General features: G+C 45.5%; 1 protein-coding gene across 5 annotated transcripts in view; it reads right to left on the bottom strand.

The window, feature by feature from the left end:
• neurl4 (neuralized E3 ubiquitin protein ligase 4) overlaps window positions 1–17833 on the bottom strand; it is a 133419-nt gene that overhangs the window by 57023 nt on the left and 58563 nt on the right. For 2 of the 5 annotated variants that reach the window (XM_072591513.1, XM_072591512.1), the window contains exons 12-16: window positions 9832–9908; window positions 6297–6402; window positions 3631–3800; window positions 1931–2059; window positions 1041–1186 (exon numbers count right to left, since the gene is read on the bottom strand). In XM_072591513.1, coding sequence (XP_072447614.1) covers window positions 1041–1186; window positions 1931–2059; window positions 3631–3800; window positions 6297–6402; window positions 9832–9908 — 628 coding nt within the window. The remainder of the gene's footprint in view (window positions 1–1040; window positions 1187–1930; window positions 2060–3630; window positions 3801–6296; window positions 6403–9831; window positions 9909–17833) is intronic. The other 3 variants (XM_072591514.1, XM_072591516.1, XM_072591515.1) reach the window with 2 other exon arrangements.

Raw genomic sequence — 17833 nt, 5'->3', positions numbered from 1 at the left:
CACAACCAGTTGCAGCGAGTCACCGGTTGTAACCATCACAGATTCAGGAAAAGAATCTTCTCATCCACGAAGCTCTACATGCTGCCGAGAAGTGACCGGACAGCTGGGATACCGACCCGGGTAGTGCCAGCGATGTTCACCACCATCAGAAGCGGACAGAAGCCACTTCAGGGGTGAGCACAAGGTCATCGAGACCCTCTGTGCCAGCTCAGTTAGATAGGGCAGGAAGAGTGGGGCTTCAGGGCTGATAGGCACCCCTGGGGAAGGGAAGCAGGACAGGACCCTGGGACTAGCATTTCTCTCTTGCGCGCTCTCCTCTTTCCCGTCACCCAGTAATTAACAGCTCTCAGTAATTTTAAACCCACAGTACCAAATCAGGGATGTAAGTGTTAACTGGGGTGCTAGTTAGCTGTCGGATACGTCTCACTTCACTTAATCTGTAACATTGGGGTTTTTGAAATATTCATGTGGGCTCAGGGATTCACACTGCTGCCTCATAGCACTAGGGACCTGGGTTCGATTCCAGCCTGGGGTGCCTGGCTGGGTGGAGTTTGCACATTCTCCCGCCCCTGGTGAGTTTGCTCCGGTTTCCTCCCACAATCCAAACTTGTGCAGGTTAGGTGAATTGGCCATGCTAAATTGCCTATATTGTTCAGGGATCTGTAGATTAGGTGCATTAGTCAGGGCTAAGTGTAGGATAATAGGGGAGGGGAATGGATGGCTTACTCTTCAGAGGGGTTGGTGTGGACTTGTTGGACCGAAGGGCCTGTTTCCACACTGTAGGAATTCTATTCTACTACTTCAATTTTGCTTGTTTTAATAAAATCTGAGTTTCCTTTGCCTCTGAAGTATCTGTCTCCTGGGTTTTTCACCGCATCAAACCTCACCACATAAGCCCAGTGTCAGAATCAGGGAGCTCGTATACAATAAACCAACCAACAGTCCCTACAGCCAGAAGTGCTTTCTCTGAGCTGTAGAATTCTATGACTCTAATTGCATCTTTGCCATGTCAACTGCAAGGAGAATACTGTTCAAGTTACCTCGAAGAGCTCATCAGACCTTAACTCCTTCATGCTCAGAACGACCCCATGGGAAAAGCCGTGGATCCGAACAGCTCGACACCCGTCATTCTGCAATGCCACATTCTTCCCGCAGTTGGAGTGGAAGCGGTGCGCGATTCCTGGAACTGAAAGTGACAAACACGGTGTGTCAGGGTGAGGCGTTAACCACATTTTCCCCTCACTGCCAAAATCCCACACTTGCGCAACCCCTTTAAAGCAATAGCACTTGTGGCTTGACGTGCTCATTGGAGAAACCGTACCGGTGTGTTCAGGAGGAACAAAGGTCAGTGTTCGAGGTGCCTGGACCTCACACCAGGGGTCTGACTTTAGACACTTGGTACTATCCAGGCCACACACGAATAGTGCACATGTTGTCTCTGTGGGATGGAGCTGATAATTTGGAGCTTTCCCACACTCATGCACTTATTAGAAATTTGTACGCGTTTTCTACTCAGATTTAAAAATACACACGGGCACATGCCAGAGAGTTTGTCACATCTCTCTCTCTCCCACATGTCCAATGCCTGCAGGACAATGCAGGAAGCAAAAACGTGGTGACATTAAACCCATTCCCCAACCAGTGTGAGCAGCTGTTGCAACAAAGAACCCAAGACCCTGGTGGCCAACATAGTCTTAACTGGTTAAGTAAGTTGCAGTGGAAGGAAGGGTGGCGATGAGGTGGCTGGAGTTGGAGAAAAGATCTCTCCGATTTGCAGCAGCATCTCAGACCCAGGCTGTCTACTCAACAATAGATTATTGACAATGTCTGAAGGGCCAAATGGCCTACTCCTGCTCCTGCTTCTAGTTCTTATGTAATGCTGTGGAACAGAGCAAAAGGGTTGCTGGCGATGATGGAGGAACGTGCATACCTGGGGAATGTATTGGGAAGGATTTCTCGGTGGCATTGCTCAGTGATAGGCTGTTGTCCATGGGTGGTGAGCCACTGGTAATAGATACTTGGACGCACTGTCCGTACAGATCAACCACAGCGTAAAGCTCTGCAGGCAGAGGAACCAGGTCAGTAATAGTAGCTGCAGTACACTCACCGAAATCCCATTAAAGCAAACACTTCTTTCTACTCTCCACTGGAAACTGGGCAGGACTGTTCGGGGGAGGTGAAGAATAACAGATAATCTCAAAGTCAGGTAGCCTTGTCTCCGAGATGCAACTGAACATGAAAATCTAGCTGAGGTAAGACGAGCTGCAACTACGCACTCAGCATGTTGATCATGGTCCTTCCTTTGTTGAGAAATATGATGGACATGGAGATTACTCTTCTTAAAGCCAATGGATCCCCAAAGCCAACCCCTTTGAACAGCTTGATGACAGGTACTCCTACAATGTTGCCCAAGGCTTCACCTGCCACCCTACAGTTTAAAAAGGATAACACTTGCATGGTTAGCTCATTGATGAATGCGCACCTCCCCGCCCCCCGCCCCCCACCCCGCCTTCCCTTTTTGCTCTCAGGAATTTCTTTCCCTCATCTTAAATCATCCCGATTGGGAGAAATACAGTTTCAGAGACAAGGACAGGCTCTTCTGACAACACCAGCTCCTGCTGAGGTAAGGGACTACAAGGCTGCTGTGCCCCTGGTCTGACTCCTGATTACTGACCTCACAGGGACTCCATGCGAAAAGGGTTTATACACCATTTCATGCACTAGCTGACTGGAGTGTTAACTCAAAGCTGAGCACCACAAGGGACGAGGCTCTTCCCTCCAGCCAAGTAGAGAGGGCTACATGTGGGACCTTTCAGGGTGTGGGGGCTTCAGTTTTCACATCTCTTCTCAAGGGTACTGCCTTCACAACTGGGCAGTGTCAGACTTGGAAAATGACCTTAAATCCTGAGAAGAGGGATTTAACCAATAAGCATTTGGTTTAGAAGGAAAAGAGAGAGATAGATAGAAAGAGATGGAGTGTGAAAGTTGAAATATAGAACCTTCAAAATCCTGACTTGGAAGAATATTGCTGTTTCTTCATTGTTGCTGGGTCAAAATTCTGGAACTCCCTTCCTAACAGTATTTCCCAACATATTAACAACATAGCAGATCAAGAAGGCAGCGCACACCATCTTCTCTATGCCACAAGCGCCCACTTCCCATGAACAAATATTTGTAAAAATGCAGGAGAGGGGGCAAGAGAACAAGAAAGCGCAAGAGGCCATAGTGAGGGAACGGGTGCGAAGGAACACGGGAACAGGACCAAGAATGAAAGACAGCAAGACAGGGAGACACAGTGAAAAACTGAAAGAACATGGCTGAGGGGATGTGAGTGGAAGTGAAATAGAATAAGACAGCATGACAGAGTGCGATTGCAAGGGAATGAGGTGTCAGGACTACACAGCAATAGAATATCAGCAAGGGACAGCATCATGGGAGAACGAAAGACAGCACGAAAGAAGAGAACAAGTGCTCTGCCTGTTGAGTCAAAGCTTTCAAACTGGTTGACAGACTGCTGTCTCCAAATGCCAGATGTGAGTGAAAGCTGGTCTGTACATCAATGTTTGCTGATGGATCCGCTCTCCGTCATGGTTAGACACGAAGCACATCTACCTCATGGTGATAACTTACCTGGTGGTAGGCCCAGGCACGCCACGCCCTGATCCACCCCGTTGATGTAGTAATGGAGGTCACCATTCAAGCTGCGCATCATCCCAATTCGTGAGCCAGTGGTTAGTGAGTCCAGATCACAGCCATAATTGTTGCGCATCGTGTTCCCATCTTGCATGATAGCTGTGCCACTGAAAATGGGATGGGGGTGATAAGTCAAGACCACCAGAAAGACGTTAAGGACTGAAGCCACTCGCAACAGGCAATGAGATACACCCATGCATACCAACTTTGCAATGCAGAGAACTGATTGCACCAATAAAGACTGGGATAAGCTCCTCTCGCGATTGGTCAAGGAAAACCTGTGCACACCCTTAGGGACAGCAGGAATCAAAGCAGGGTCAGTCAGGATTGAACAACGTGGAAGAAAGTGAGGACTGCAGATGCTGGAGATCAGAGTTGGGAACGTGGCGCTAGAAAAGCACAGCAGGTCAGGCAGCATCCAAGGAGCAGGAGAATCGACATTTCAGGCATAAGCCCTTCATTAGGAATGAGGCTTCCTGATGAAGGGCTCATGCCCGAAACATCGATTCTCCTGCTCCTCGGATGCTGCCTGACCTGTTGTGCTCTTCCAGCACCACACTCTCGACTCTAACAATGTGGGCACAGGCTCAAGAGACCAAATGGTCTCTGTGCTAATGATCCAGAACTGGTTCCCAGGCTGACAACATCTAAATGTTAAAGTTCTCATCAAAAATTGATCGACGATCTCTCCCTCTTCATCTCTGATCTCCACCAGTTCCAAAAAGTCCCTCCTATCCAGCCCCTACATACTTCTCTATTTCCATTACCTGATCTAGCTCAGATGCCCCTCCCTGTAACTTCCTCCAGGCACTACACCTCCTCCCATCTCTGTAACCTCCTCCAGGCACTACACCTCTTCCCATCTCCGTAACCTCCTCCAGGCACTACACCTCTTCCTATCCTGCCATTACGCCATTTTTTTCCCCCAACTGCTAAGCTCACGCTGAATCCCATGTGATCTAACTTTATTTATTAATCTATTACATGGAACCTCGTCAAAAGCTTTACTGAAGTCCATGGAAACAACGTCTATCGCTCTGCCCTCAATCTTTTTGGTAATGTTCTCAAAAAACTCAATCAAGTTTGTGAGACATGATTTCCCTTGCGCAAACCATGCTGACTATCCCAAATCATACCTTGCCTCTTCAAATGTATATAAATCCTATTTTTCAAAATCACTTCCAATAACTTACCCACCTCCGTAGTCAGACGCACCGGTGTATATTTCCAGGCTTCTCCTTACATCCCTTCTTGAACAAAGGCACAACATAACAATTCTCCAGTCATTCAGCACCTCACCTGTATTTATAGATGATACAAATATTTCTGCAAGGGGCCCCACAATTTCCTCCCTAACTTCCCTGAGGTACACTAGATCAGGTCCTGGAGATTTATCCACCTTTATATTTTCTAAGGTCTCCACCACTTCCTTTTCCGAGGCCTCTCTGCCCTTGCTGCTCCTAGTTTTCACCCTAAAGGGAACATGTTGGGCCTGTCCGCCCCCAGTAACTTTCTGTATGCTTCCCACTGTTCTGCTGCAGATTTACTCTGAAGTAACTTTCCTAGTCGATTTTGGCCAGATCCTGCCAGAAATCTCCTCTCTAAACCCTTTATACTAGGATTATCCCAACTGGTGTAGTTGAAATCCCTTAATATAACTACTGTCTTATTGTATGTGCAAACCCTTAGTGAACTGACTACCTAGCTGCTCCTCAACTGCCCGCTCATTGTTTGGAGACTTATAATTCACTTTTTATTCCTAAGTTCTATCTACAAAGTCTCGTGTCGACTCTACCAAGATAGCATCCCTCCTTACTGCAGCAACTGACTTTCTAACTAATAATGTGACACCAACTTCACTTTTTCACCCTTCCCTGTCTCACCTTAAGATTCTATATCCCAGAACAATAAGTTGCCAGTCTTATCCCTCTCTCAAACACGTCTCTGTAATAGGAACAAAATCACAGTTCCATGTGTTAACCCATACCCTGAACTCATCAGTTTTACTTCAAACATTCCTGGCATTAGAGGCCATCCAGCCTTGCCTTACTCCCTTGAGACACCACGTGGCTAAACTTGCTCCTCCTTAGTTCCTTTTCTAGCCACACTGCATTGGCATTGAATTAGACATGCATGGACATTAGGTTCCATGTTCTCTTCGTCACTCCTATTCACCTCTCCCTCCGTCAATTCTGATCGACAGCAAATGACCCAGTTCATCTCCATGCCTGAAATGGTTCCAACATTAGAGAGCATTGCCACAAAATGCCCATAACAATGTGTCCTCCTTTGATCAATGGCCTGTCTGACTTTCTCCTGCAGGTGTCAGAGTGTGGAGCAGGAGCCATACTACAAAGAGTGTCACGTGCCTCTCAAACACCAGCGTGCGGGCTCCACAGCCATCGCCTAACACTCTGAGCCAGGTGGAGCAAAATCCATGGCTTGACCAGCATCAGTGCCATTCCTGGCCACACCTCAAAAGGTGGAGCCTCTCTGGACAAGGAAGAGTGAACCGAGATTAACGCCAGATCTAATATGAAATAAATTCACCACCCCTTCTACCACAAACCCCACCAAACAAAGCATTCCAATTTCAGCATTACCTCAGCATCCAAGTGTCATAGTCTATATCCGTCATAGTGCTGGGAAACTCGAGGTCATCCGGACGGATTGCTGTAACTCCTAAATAAGGGGGAGTCTCAATATTAACTATGACAGGAAAAATGTGATTAAAGTGGATAATAATGGGAAAAACACACAGCAGAATGAACACAGCACAACAAATGGATTTAACACAGCTCGTTCAAACAGAATATATACAAACAGCATACAACACAAGCACAAGCTACAATCTAGGGTGACACAGTGGTGAGCACTGTTGCCTCACAGCGCCAGGAACCTGGGTTCAATTCCACCCTCGGACAACTGACTGTGTGGAGTTTGCACATTCTCCCCGTGTCTGCGTGGGTTTCCTCCGGGTGCTCCAGTTTCCTCCCAAAGATGTGCACGTTAGGTTGAATTGGCCATACTATATTGCCCATAGTGTTCAGGGTTGTGTAGGTGAGGTGCAGTAGTCAGGGGAAATGGGGTAATAGGGTGAGGGAATGGGTCTGGGTGGGACACTCTTCAGAGGGTTGGAGTGGACTCGATGGGACAAATGGCCTGTTTCCACACTGTACGGATTCTATGATACATTTTTAATGCAGACATGTGCATGACCAAGAAACATCCCTCAGACTCGCCAAAATAGGTATATTTAGTTATACACATACACAATATAAATACATACACAGTAATGGGAGGCTGTCCAAAATAAATTAGTCATATAATCATGCACATCATTTAACCACAGAGTCCATCAGCAACCGTAACTGATGCATGCACACCTACTTAGTCTGGAATAAAAACAGGCAATGCTGCAAATACTCAGCAGATCAGGCAACATCTGTTCACATTTCGCCAGGCGGATTAAAAGGTTGGGAGTCGTCACAGGTTCTTTTCTTTACTCTTTTATGGCATGTGGGGGGTTTGCTGGCTAGTCTGGCATTTACTGCCCATCCCTAACTACCTTCGAACTGAGTGGCTTGGTCAACTGTTCCATATAGCAGTTGAGAATCAACCCCATTGCTACAAGCTTGTAGTCCCATGGAGGACAGGTTGGGTAAGGAAGCAGCTTTCTCTTCAAAAAGAAGATTTGTTATCTGGATGGATGTTTTTAACAACTCAGTTGTGGTACTTTGCACAAATTCTGGGTGCCACACAAAAAGAAGGATGTAAACCAACGTTCCCTCTAACTGCAGTAGCTCTCAGGGTCTGTGGCATGGAGAGCAGGATGTCAACACTGGCTTCTAGTTCTGGCAGTCACTGTCACACACAGACTAAGGGGTCTGCTGAGACAGAAAAATGAGCAGGAACGTTGATGTGAACGCACTGGAGGGAGTGTAAAAGCAGCTTTCAAGAATAGATCCAGGAACAAGACAATTTAGTTATGAATAAAGATTGGAGAAGTCGGAATGTTTTCCTGGGAGAGGAGATTTGATAGAAGTTTTCAGAATCGTGATGGTTCTGGACAAATTGCATAGGGAGACGTAAAAGGACAAAGACACAGTCTTAAAATGTTTGCAAAAGAAGCAAATGTGAGGCTCACTGCCACAGAAGATTGTCGAGACCAGGTTATTGAGTATATTTAAGACTGAGATCTCGAGGTTCTTGATTGTCAAGGGGACCAAGGGTTACAGGGAGAAAGCAGGAGAATGGGGTTAGAAAGTTATCAGTCATAATTGAATGGCAGAGCAGACTTGATGGGGTGAATGACCTAATTTCTGCTCCTATGTCTTATGGAGAAAAAAAAAAGCCCTTGTACAGTGAATGGTTTTGTCAGTGTACATTTGCTGGAAGTGTGGTGTTGGCAGTTTTAATTGACGCATTGAAGAGGGCACTGGATGCTTATTTCAACAGATACAATGTGCAAGGTTAATGGGAAAAAGGAGCGGATCGGCTAAGTTAAAATGGCCAGAGAGCCAGTTCAGATACTATTCCTCCTGTGATGATAATATGGCTTTAAAAGGTGTCTTTTGCCCTTTTTTTTGACAAAGAGAGGTTAAGATAGAATGGTCTGTGCCCAACCAATAAAGTCAACAGCTCGAGAGACCTTGGGCTATTTTTTTTTCAAGTTGGAACAATAGAAGCAGCATGAAGGGGTGGGGCCAACTCCCACAGAACCAGGATTTCAGTTCAACTTTCAGTGGCTGTTGGGTTTGGAAACAGTTATACACCTCTCCCTGCGACAACAAAACGCTTCAGTTTTCTCTCTCTCTCTCTCACACACACACACACACACACACACACACACACACACACACACACACACACACGCTTTTCGCTTGATGTTCTGTCCTCTTGGACTGGAGAATTTCATGGGAGATAATTGACTTTACTGAAGGGTATGTTTACGGGATGCTACTATATTGGAACAATTGCTGTTCAGCAGTTAAATTATCTATTATTGCTAAGTTTTCCAATAGAGTTGTTCTTCCAATTCTTCTTTTGTTTGCTTATATTTTAATTATAGTGCATGAATAAGTTTTGTTTCAAGCCTAGTAGTTTGACTAATCAAACTGCATCTGGAACATGCCTCACACTTGCTTTAAAAATAACAAAGAGTTAGGGTCTAGGTTATCTCCATATTATACTTTGAAGGGACCTGGTCTGGTCCACAACACTCCTACTTCAGCATAACATTTCTGCGATTGGTAAACATTCAATGATCGATATATGATCACCATTAATGAGGTTCACTTTATGTTCCAGATTTATTGACGGATTGACCGGCTGCCATGATGGGATTTGAATCGAGATAGCTATCCTAGTGCCATTACCACAACATCACATCTTCTCCCCAAAGATGTAAAGGAAATGTAAATGAACCTCACTGCTTTCAAAAACCTCTGAATTTCCTTAAAACTCACTGCAATACAAACTCTTTCCAGTTCTGATGCAATGTCTGAAACAGCAATTGTTTCTCTGCCTGACCCACAGAGTGGGTCTGTTTTTATTTCAGATTCCCAACTTCGGTAACACTTTGTGGATCTCAACTTGGGAAACACACGGGCCAGTGTGAAGCTTACTCACAGTGCAACTGGGTCCAAAGGATTAGATTCCATAGGCGAACAGGAAAAGTTGATGTGACACTTCAGATCATGTACTTGGGAAGACAGTCCTCCATGAGATGATTCACAGTGGAGCTCACTTTAGTTGTCAGCTACAGAAATCCATAGCTGCAGCATTTGGGTGACATCAAGGAGTAAAACATGGACGTTTGGCTCGGGATAGGGGGTTGGTAGCTAAGCTTCCAGATTTCAGAGTTGCATGCATAGCTGTCTCTAACTTTTAGGTGCCAATTTCTGGGCATCAAGGCCAGAAACGTTTTGAATGACCCCACTACAGACCTCTGTGAAAACCAGCATGGTGGCTACAAACTGTTTCTTGACCAGTGGCCGCCTGGGCCAGTCTCAAGATTGGTCATCGTCACAGGTATAGACTTTCCAGCAGGGACTGGGCGATTGCAGCCCTCCCCTTCTGGTGTGAGCCTCAGCTCACCTCTCACTCTATCGGGAAGTCACCCATTTTGTTACTCACCTGCCTCGATGGAGCCAGACCACCGGTCTACCATTTTCTGAATCAATATTTCAAACATCTCTCCTTCTCTCAATGCTCTGAAAAGTAAATCAACAAGCCAGTTGTTGAAAATATTTTTTTTTAAAAAGAAAGCAGCTGATAACTTCACAAATAGGAGCACGAAGAAGGCATGTCAAGCCCTCAAACCTGACCCTCCAACTAATAAGATCCCCCGAGAACATTGGCATATTCGATTCTATTCGGTATCTCCTGGCAAGAAAAGTCCCTTATCCAAGGAATCACTGGACCTTCATTCAAAGAAACTGTACCAGAATCTTTCATTTGTTCCTGAATGACTCCAGGAACTTAAAGCCTTTGATAAAATCAAGATTACTCTTTTTCAATTTGGTACTGAATACGCACCTTCATTTATCAGGCTCAAAATTCTGACAGAGCAATAGCAAACAGACTTGCATTTCCATAGCACCTTTGAAGGCCCAAGGATGTTTCAAAGTGCTTCACACTTTATTACATTTGAAGCCGAGTTCTTGTTATAATGGAGGCATGATAAACCTCTGACCTCCCAGTTCCAGGGCCCTTGACCTCACACCTCTTCACAATGGCCTGAGCCCACATCTTATGATGACAGCAAACCCTCACCACACACCCACGCCTCCCAATGTCGCTCCCTGACCCCATGCCTCTCAACGTTGTCCCCGATGCCCACACCTCCCGACATCTTTTCCAAACGCCATAATGCCATGTCTCCCGACATAGTCTCTTGACCCCAATTCAACACATGACACCAGATCAGAGTCAAAGCAATCGGGCATTCGTAACCTGATTGGCAGAGTAATGGATGGAAAGACTGAGAAATATTAGGAATAGATAAGGCAGCACAGAACCTGTACATTGCTGAAAAAATAAATTTTATCAAAGCTTTTCATTTCACACTCATCAACACAATTCAAAGCAGCAGAGAAAAAGAAAACTACATTTCTAGTGAACTCTCATCTCACACTATATAAATCTTGTTTGAGGTTCTTATGAGATGAAAATGTGTTGCTGGAAAAGCGCAGCAGGTCAGGCAGCATCCAAGGAACAGGAGAATCGACGTTTCGGGCATCAGCCCTTCTTCAGGAATGATTCCTGAAGAAGGGCTTATGCCCGAAACGTCGATTCTCCTGCTCCTTGGATGCTGCCTGACCTGCTGCGCTTTTCCAGCAACACATTTTCAGCTCTGATCTCCAGCATCTGCAGTCCTCACTTTCTCCTCTGAGATTCTTATGAGGTGAGGAATAGAGAAAGACGAAAAAAAACCAACAAAACCTGCCTTTTTTAGTAATGTTATGAAGGTCACAAGAGGGAAGGGATGCTACAATATAAAATGGGCAATGCAATGCCTTTGAGAGCGAACCTCTACTACGGCAACTGCTCACATGCTACACTCTTCCAATGTGATGGATCAGAGTTCACATCACATTAAACAATGAAAACCACTTTTCTCCAGTGCTTCCCACAACTTCAGCACATCCTAAAGTGGGTTTGCAGCCAATAATGTTCCTCTGAATTGCAGTCACTGTTTTCATTGGCAGCTAACCCACACAGTAAGATCCAATAATCTAGCAATGTCAGAATAAGTCACATTATACACATCAATGTTAATTTGAGGAATAAATACAGGCTGAGATATTGTCCCCCCACTCTAGAGCTAAGATCTCTAAAGTGGAATTTGAACTGATGACGGTCTGACCCCAGTGAGAATGCTACACTCTCAGCATGGAATCGGAATACTTTCCTGCACTAAATCAATTACCTGAAAAGACTTTATTTGGCTTTTTGGGGAGGAGGCATGTGGGGAGAATTGTGGAAGTATGGTAGGGTGGTAGAATTGCGTGGAGTCATTAAACTCCAATTAGGAATGCTGTGGGTACTTGATGGACTGGCTCACTTTTTTCCAGCTTGCAGGTCTGTCGTATGATTTAGTTGACCTTGAATGAACACACCACTGACCAGCCACCCCATGATCCAAGAATCAGCAAATACGGCTACCTAACTTCTGCCGTCCATGCCCAAATTTGTAACCGGCCTTTTTCAGCAATCGAACTTGCTCTGTTCCCTTACAATGTCTCTTGGTTACACAAATCTCGTCCTGGTTATCAAAGTACTGCAAAGACTCATCTCTTTCTAACCCTGTCACCTCTTTCTATCCCAAACTCCTCCCTGTCTCTGTAATTTTGGTAACTGGCAGTAATTTGTGCATGGAGTCAGATAGTGTCAGTAGGGTTCTCAATTAATATCATGTGCTGGTGTGATAGGGAATATCTCGGTACAGAAATCAAGGAAAAGGTCTGTGATACAATTAATGAAATCAACATATGCAGTGAGGAGATTGAGTGGTCTGACAGGCGTAAAAGTAGATATGCCTCTAGGGCCAGATAAAATACATCCAAGGTTGTTGAGTGAAGCAAGGGAGGGAATACCAGGGGCACTTGCAAACATTTTCGATTCCTCTCTGACCACAGGAGAAGTGGCAGATGATCGGAGGACAGCCAATGTAGTACTGTTATTCAAGGTGACCGTGTTACGGAGCTGGAGCAGGATGCACTGAAGATCGTCAGAGATGCCAAGCACTTCATAGATCAGAGTTTTAGTGAGGTGGTCACACCTAAATGCAGGCAGAAAATAAATGGGTGACCACGAGGAAAGGCAAAAGGAGTAGGCAGAGTATGCAGGAATCCCCCGTGGTCACTCCTCTCGAAAACAAGTACACTGTTTTGGATGCTGTTTGTGGCGGTGGGGGGGGGCGGGGGAGGTGGGAATGACCATTTGGGGTAGCAATAGCCAGGTTGGTGGTACTACGATTGACTCCGGGGCACAGTGGGAAAGGGTAAGGGTAAACAGGAACCCTAGTGATAGGAGACGCAGTAGTTAGGGGGATAGACAAGAGATTCTGTGCCTACAAACGGGAATCCAGGATGGTGTGTCGCTTCCCGGGTTCCAGGGTCCAGGATGTCTTGGAGCGGCTGCAGAACACTCTCAAAGGGGAGGGTGAGCAAGCAGAAATCGTTGTGCATGTTGTCACAAATGACACAGGTAGAAATAGGGAGGAGGTCCTGCAGAGTGATTACAGAGCACAAGGGAAAAAAAGTTAAAACCAGTACCTCGACGCTGGTAATTTCCAGAGTACTTCCAGTGCCATTTGCTAGTTAGGGTATGAACAGGAGGGTTTGGCAGGAGAATGCATGGCTAAGGCAGGGATTCAGATTTTTAGATCACAGGGATTTTTTCTGGGGCAGAGGTGACCTGTTCAAGAGGGACGGGAAGCATCTGAACTGGAAAGAGGAAATCTTGGCGGCCAAGTTTGCCAGTTCAACACGGGAAGGTTTAAACTAGACTGACAGGGAGGTGGGATCCTCAACAGGAGGGAGGCAAGTGCGAGTCGGGGAGGGGAGACAGTAATCAGAAATAGTAAAATGAAGAGGCAGGTCAGGTTGGAACACCACAGGGAGCAAGCAATGCCTGATGGACTAAATGGTATCTATTTCAATACAAGAGGCTGACAGGTTGGGCTGATGAATTCAGGGCGTGGGACAGGAATTTCATAGCCATTACAAAAACATGGTTAAGGGAGGGACAGGACTGGCAGCATAACGTGCCAGGGTACAGGTGCTTTGGGCAGGACAGGGGTGGTGGAAGGAGGGGAGGGGGAGTTACATGTTTGATTAAGACGAGTATCACGGCAATAATCAGAGAGGAAATAACTGAAGAATCATGTAGCAGACTTTGTGGGTGGAGCTAAGAAATAAGGAGGGGATGGTGATGTCATTGGGTTGTACTATAGGTCCCCAAATAGTCAATGGGAAGTGGAGGAACAAATATGCAGGGAGATTGGGGAGACTTGCAGGAGCAATAGGGTTGTCTTAGTAGGGGTTTTAATTTTCTTAACTAGACTGGGACTGTAATAGGCTGAGATGGGGTGGAATTTGTTAAGTTCATTCAGAAAGGTTTCCTCAAGCAGCATATAGAAGTCCTGCTCGGGAAGGGGCAAAACTTGACCTACTCTTGGGAAACAGGGCAGCACAACTGACAGAGGTGAGAGTGGGGGAGCACTTTGGGGCCAGTGACCATGGCTCTATTAATTTTAAACAGTGATGACGAGTGACCAAACTGGCCCACATGTTCAAGTGCTAAACTGGGGCAAGGCGAAGTTTGATGAAATTAGACAGGAGCTTACAGAAGTTGATTGGAATATTTTGTTTGCAGGCAAAGGGACGTCCAGCAAGTGGGAGACCTTTAAAATAGGTGAGATAGCTAGAGTTTAAGGTCTACATGTTCCTGTGAGGGTGAAAAGCAAGGTTGAAGGAATAGGAAACCTGGATGACTTGAGGCTTTGTCCAGAAAAAGGAGGCATGGCTCAGGGACAGGCAGCTGGGTTCAAAGGGAGGAAAACAGGGAGGACAGGAGTTTACTGAAGGAGGAAATCAGGAGGGGGAAAGGGGGACACAGGATAGCCTTAGCTGAGAAGATTAGAATGAATCCAAAGAGGTTCATTCAGTACATTAAAGGAGAAAACATAACTAGAGAGAGAGAGAGTAGGACCCCTCAAAGACCAAAGTAGACATGTACGTGTTGAACCACAGGAGAGGGGGAGGTCCTCAATGAATATTTCTCCTCTGTGCTTACCGTGGAGAAAGATATGGAGACTTAGGAACTTGGGAAAGTTAGTGCTGACGCCTTGGAGACAGTCCATATCTGTCATAGTAGAGGTGGTGTTGGATGTATTAGAATATATGAAGGTGGATAAATCTCCTGGTTTTGACTGGATATATCCAAGAACACTGCAGCAGGCTAGAAAAGAAATTGTAGGGGCTCTGGCTGATACGTTTGCATCAGCGTTAGCAAAGGGTGAGGTCTTGGAAAACTGGAGGGTAGCAAACGTTGTGGCCTTATTCAAGAAGGGCTGCAAAGAAAAACCTGGGAACTATAAGTCGGCGCAACATTGAGGGCCGAAGGGCCTGTACTGTGCGGTAATGTTCTATAGACCAGTAATCTATGGTAGGTAAGTTACTTGGGAAGATTGAGAGATAGAATATGCATGCATTTGGAAAGACAGGGTTCGATTAGGAGTAGTCAGCATGGCTTTGTGCAAAGGAGATCACGCCTTACGAATTTGTTAAGAGTCCTTTGATGAAGTGACCAGGAAAATTGACGAGGGTAAAACGGTAGAAGTAGTCGATATGAATTTCAGTAATGCCTTTGATAAGGTTTCACATGGTCGGCTGTCCCGGAAGGTTAGATCGCATGGAATCCAGGGGAAGCTGGCAAATTGGACACACAAATGGCTTGATGGTAGGAAGCAGAGAGTAATAGTGGAAGGATACATGTGACTAGTGGAGTGCCTCAGGAGTCGGTGCTGGGTCCATTGCTATTTGTTATCTATAATAATGATTTGAATGAGAATGTACAAGGCATGATTAGTATGTTTGCTGATGACACTAAAATCGGCGGTATTGTGGACAGTGAGGAAGGTTATCAGAATTGCAGCAGGACCTTGATCAGCTGGGGAAGTGGGCCGAGAAATGGCGTTTAATATCGATAAGTGTGAGGTCTTGCATTTCGGAAAGTCAAATCAAGGTAGGAGTTTCATGGTGAATGGTAGGGCCTTAGGAATGTAGTGGAATAGAGGGACCTTGAAGTTCAGGTTCACAATTCTCCTAAAGTGGAGTCCCAGGTAGACAGGGCAGGGAAGGAAGCTTTTGGCACACTGGTCTTCATCAGTCAGGGCATTGGGTATACAAGGTGGGAAGTTATGTTGCAGTTTACAGGATGTTGGTGAGTCCGCACTTGGAGTACTGTGTTTACGTTTGGTGATCTTGTTGTAGGAAGGACATTATTAAATTGGAAAGAGTGCAGAGGAAATTTACAAGGATGTTGCCAGGACTCAACAATTTTGAGTTGTAGGGAGAGGTTGGACAAGCTAGGACATTTTCTCTCGAGCGTAGGAGACTGAGGGGATCTGATAGAAGTATGGATATGAGAAGCATGGGAAGGGTGAATCCACTCAGTCTTTTTCCCAAGATTGGGGAATTGAGGACTAGAGGGCATCAGTTAAAAAGGGAAAGAATAAAAGGGAACCTGAGGGGCATTGTTTTCACACACAGGGTAGTACGCATATGGAATGAGCTGCCAGAGGAGGTAGTTGAGGCAGGTACATTAACAAGACTTAAAAGGCATTTGGACAAAGGATAGGAAAGGTTTAGAAGGTTATGGGCCAAGTGTAGGGAAATGGGGTTAGCGTGGATGAACAATTTGGTCGGCACAGACCATTTTGGGCCAAAGGGCTGTCTCTGTGCCGTAGGACTCTGTGACTCTGACTCAAAGGGAGCAAGGGATAAATCAGGAAACTACAGGCTAGTCAGTCTAACAACTATGGTGGGGAAAATATTGGAAGCAATTCTGAGGGAAAAATTAATCTGGACTTGTGCAGGCAGAGCTTCATCATGAGCAGTCAGCATAATTTGTTCTGGGGAGGTCACGACTGACAAACTTGACTGAATCTTCCAAAGAGATACCAGGTGTATAGGTGATAACAATACTTTTGCCTAGTTGGAATTCAGCAAGGATTTTGATAAGGTCTCACACTGAAGCCCCGTGGGGTCCAAGGAAATTTAGCAATGTGGATCCACAAGTAGTCAACTGGCAGGAAGCACAGGTGATGGTTGAGGGGTGTTTTCTAAATGGAAGTCTAAATCTAGTGGGGTCAACAGGGGTCAGTATTGGGGCCCTTCTGGTTTACAGAAATAATTTAGATTTGAATGTAGGATGGTTGATCAGTAAGTTCATAGATGATACAAAAACTGGTAGGGTGGTAAATAGCCTTTGATTACAGGAGAACATAGACACTTGGTTAGATTGGCTTGTCAGTGGCAAACGGAATTCAATTCAGACAGATGTGAGGTGAAGCAATTGGGCAGGACAAACAAGGCCAGGGAATACATGATGAATGGTAAGACCTTGGAAGTATTGAAGATAATGCACACCAGTTCCTTAAGGTATAAGGTGGGTAAAAAGAATATTGAATATGAGAATATAGAAGGCATGGTTGAACTGACAGATGACACCATAGTTAGTGGTACAGTGAACAGTGAAGGAGGTTAAGGAAAGGTTGAATAGGCTGGGGCTGTTTTCTCTGGAGTGTTGGAGGCTGAGGGGTGACCTTATAGAGGTTTACAAAATCATAATAGGCATGGACAAAGTAAATAGACAAGGTCATTTCCCTGGGGTGCGGCAGTCCAGAACTAGAGGACATAGGTTTAAGATGAGAGGGGAGAGATTTAAAAGTGACCTAAGGGGCAAATTTTGCACAAAGAGGGTGATGCCTGGAAAGAGCTGCCAGAGAAAGTGGTGGAGGAAAAGCACAGGTCAGGCAGCATCCAAGGAACAGGAGAATCGACGTTTCGGGCATAAGCCCTTCTTCAGGGCTGAATGTTGACTATTCCTGAAGAAGGGCTTATGCCCGAAACATCGATTCTCCTGTTCCTTGGATGCTGCCTAACCTGCTGCGCTTTTCCAGCAACATATTTTCAGCTCTGATCTCCAGCATCTGCAGTCCTCACTTTCTCCTCAGAGAAAATGATGGAGGCTGGTACAATTACAGCATTTAAAAGGCATCTGGATAGGTATATGAAAAGGGGTTCTGGGCCAAGTGCTGGCAAATGGGCCGAGATTAATTTAGGATATCCAGTTGGCATGAACGAGTTGGATCGAACAGCATGTGTCCATGCTGTACATTTCTATGACTCTATAACTCTAAGTTATAGACTCTATAACTCTAACGAAGAGATCTTGACCAATTGGGTCAATAGGCTGAAGTGTGGCAGATTGAGTATAATTTGGATAAATATGAGGTATTACATTTTGGAAAAACAACCAAGGGCAGGAGTTACACAATTAAAAGTAGAGCTTTGGAGTGTAGGGGTTTGAAGTTTGCAGTAAAAATATAGACAGGATGCTTAAGAAA

The sequence above is a fragment of the Chiloscyllium punctatum genome, chromosome 21 (assembly GCF_047496795.1).
Source record: "Chiloscyllium punctatum isolate Juve2018m chromosome 21, sChiPun1.3, whole genome shotgun sequence".
Classification (NCBI taxonomy): Eukaryota; Metazoa; Chordata; class Chondrichthyes; order Orectolobiformes; family Hemiscylliidae; genus Chiloscyllium; species Chiloscyllium punctatum.
The sequence above is the reverse complement of the archived record's forward strand: the minus strand, read 5'-3'. Positions and strand labels throughout refer to the sequence as shown.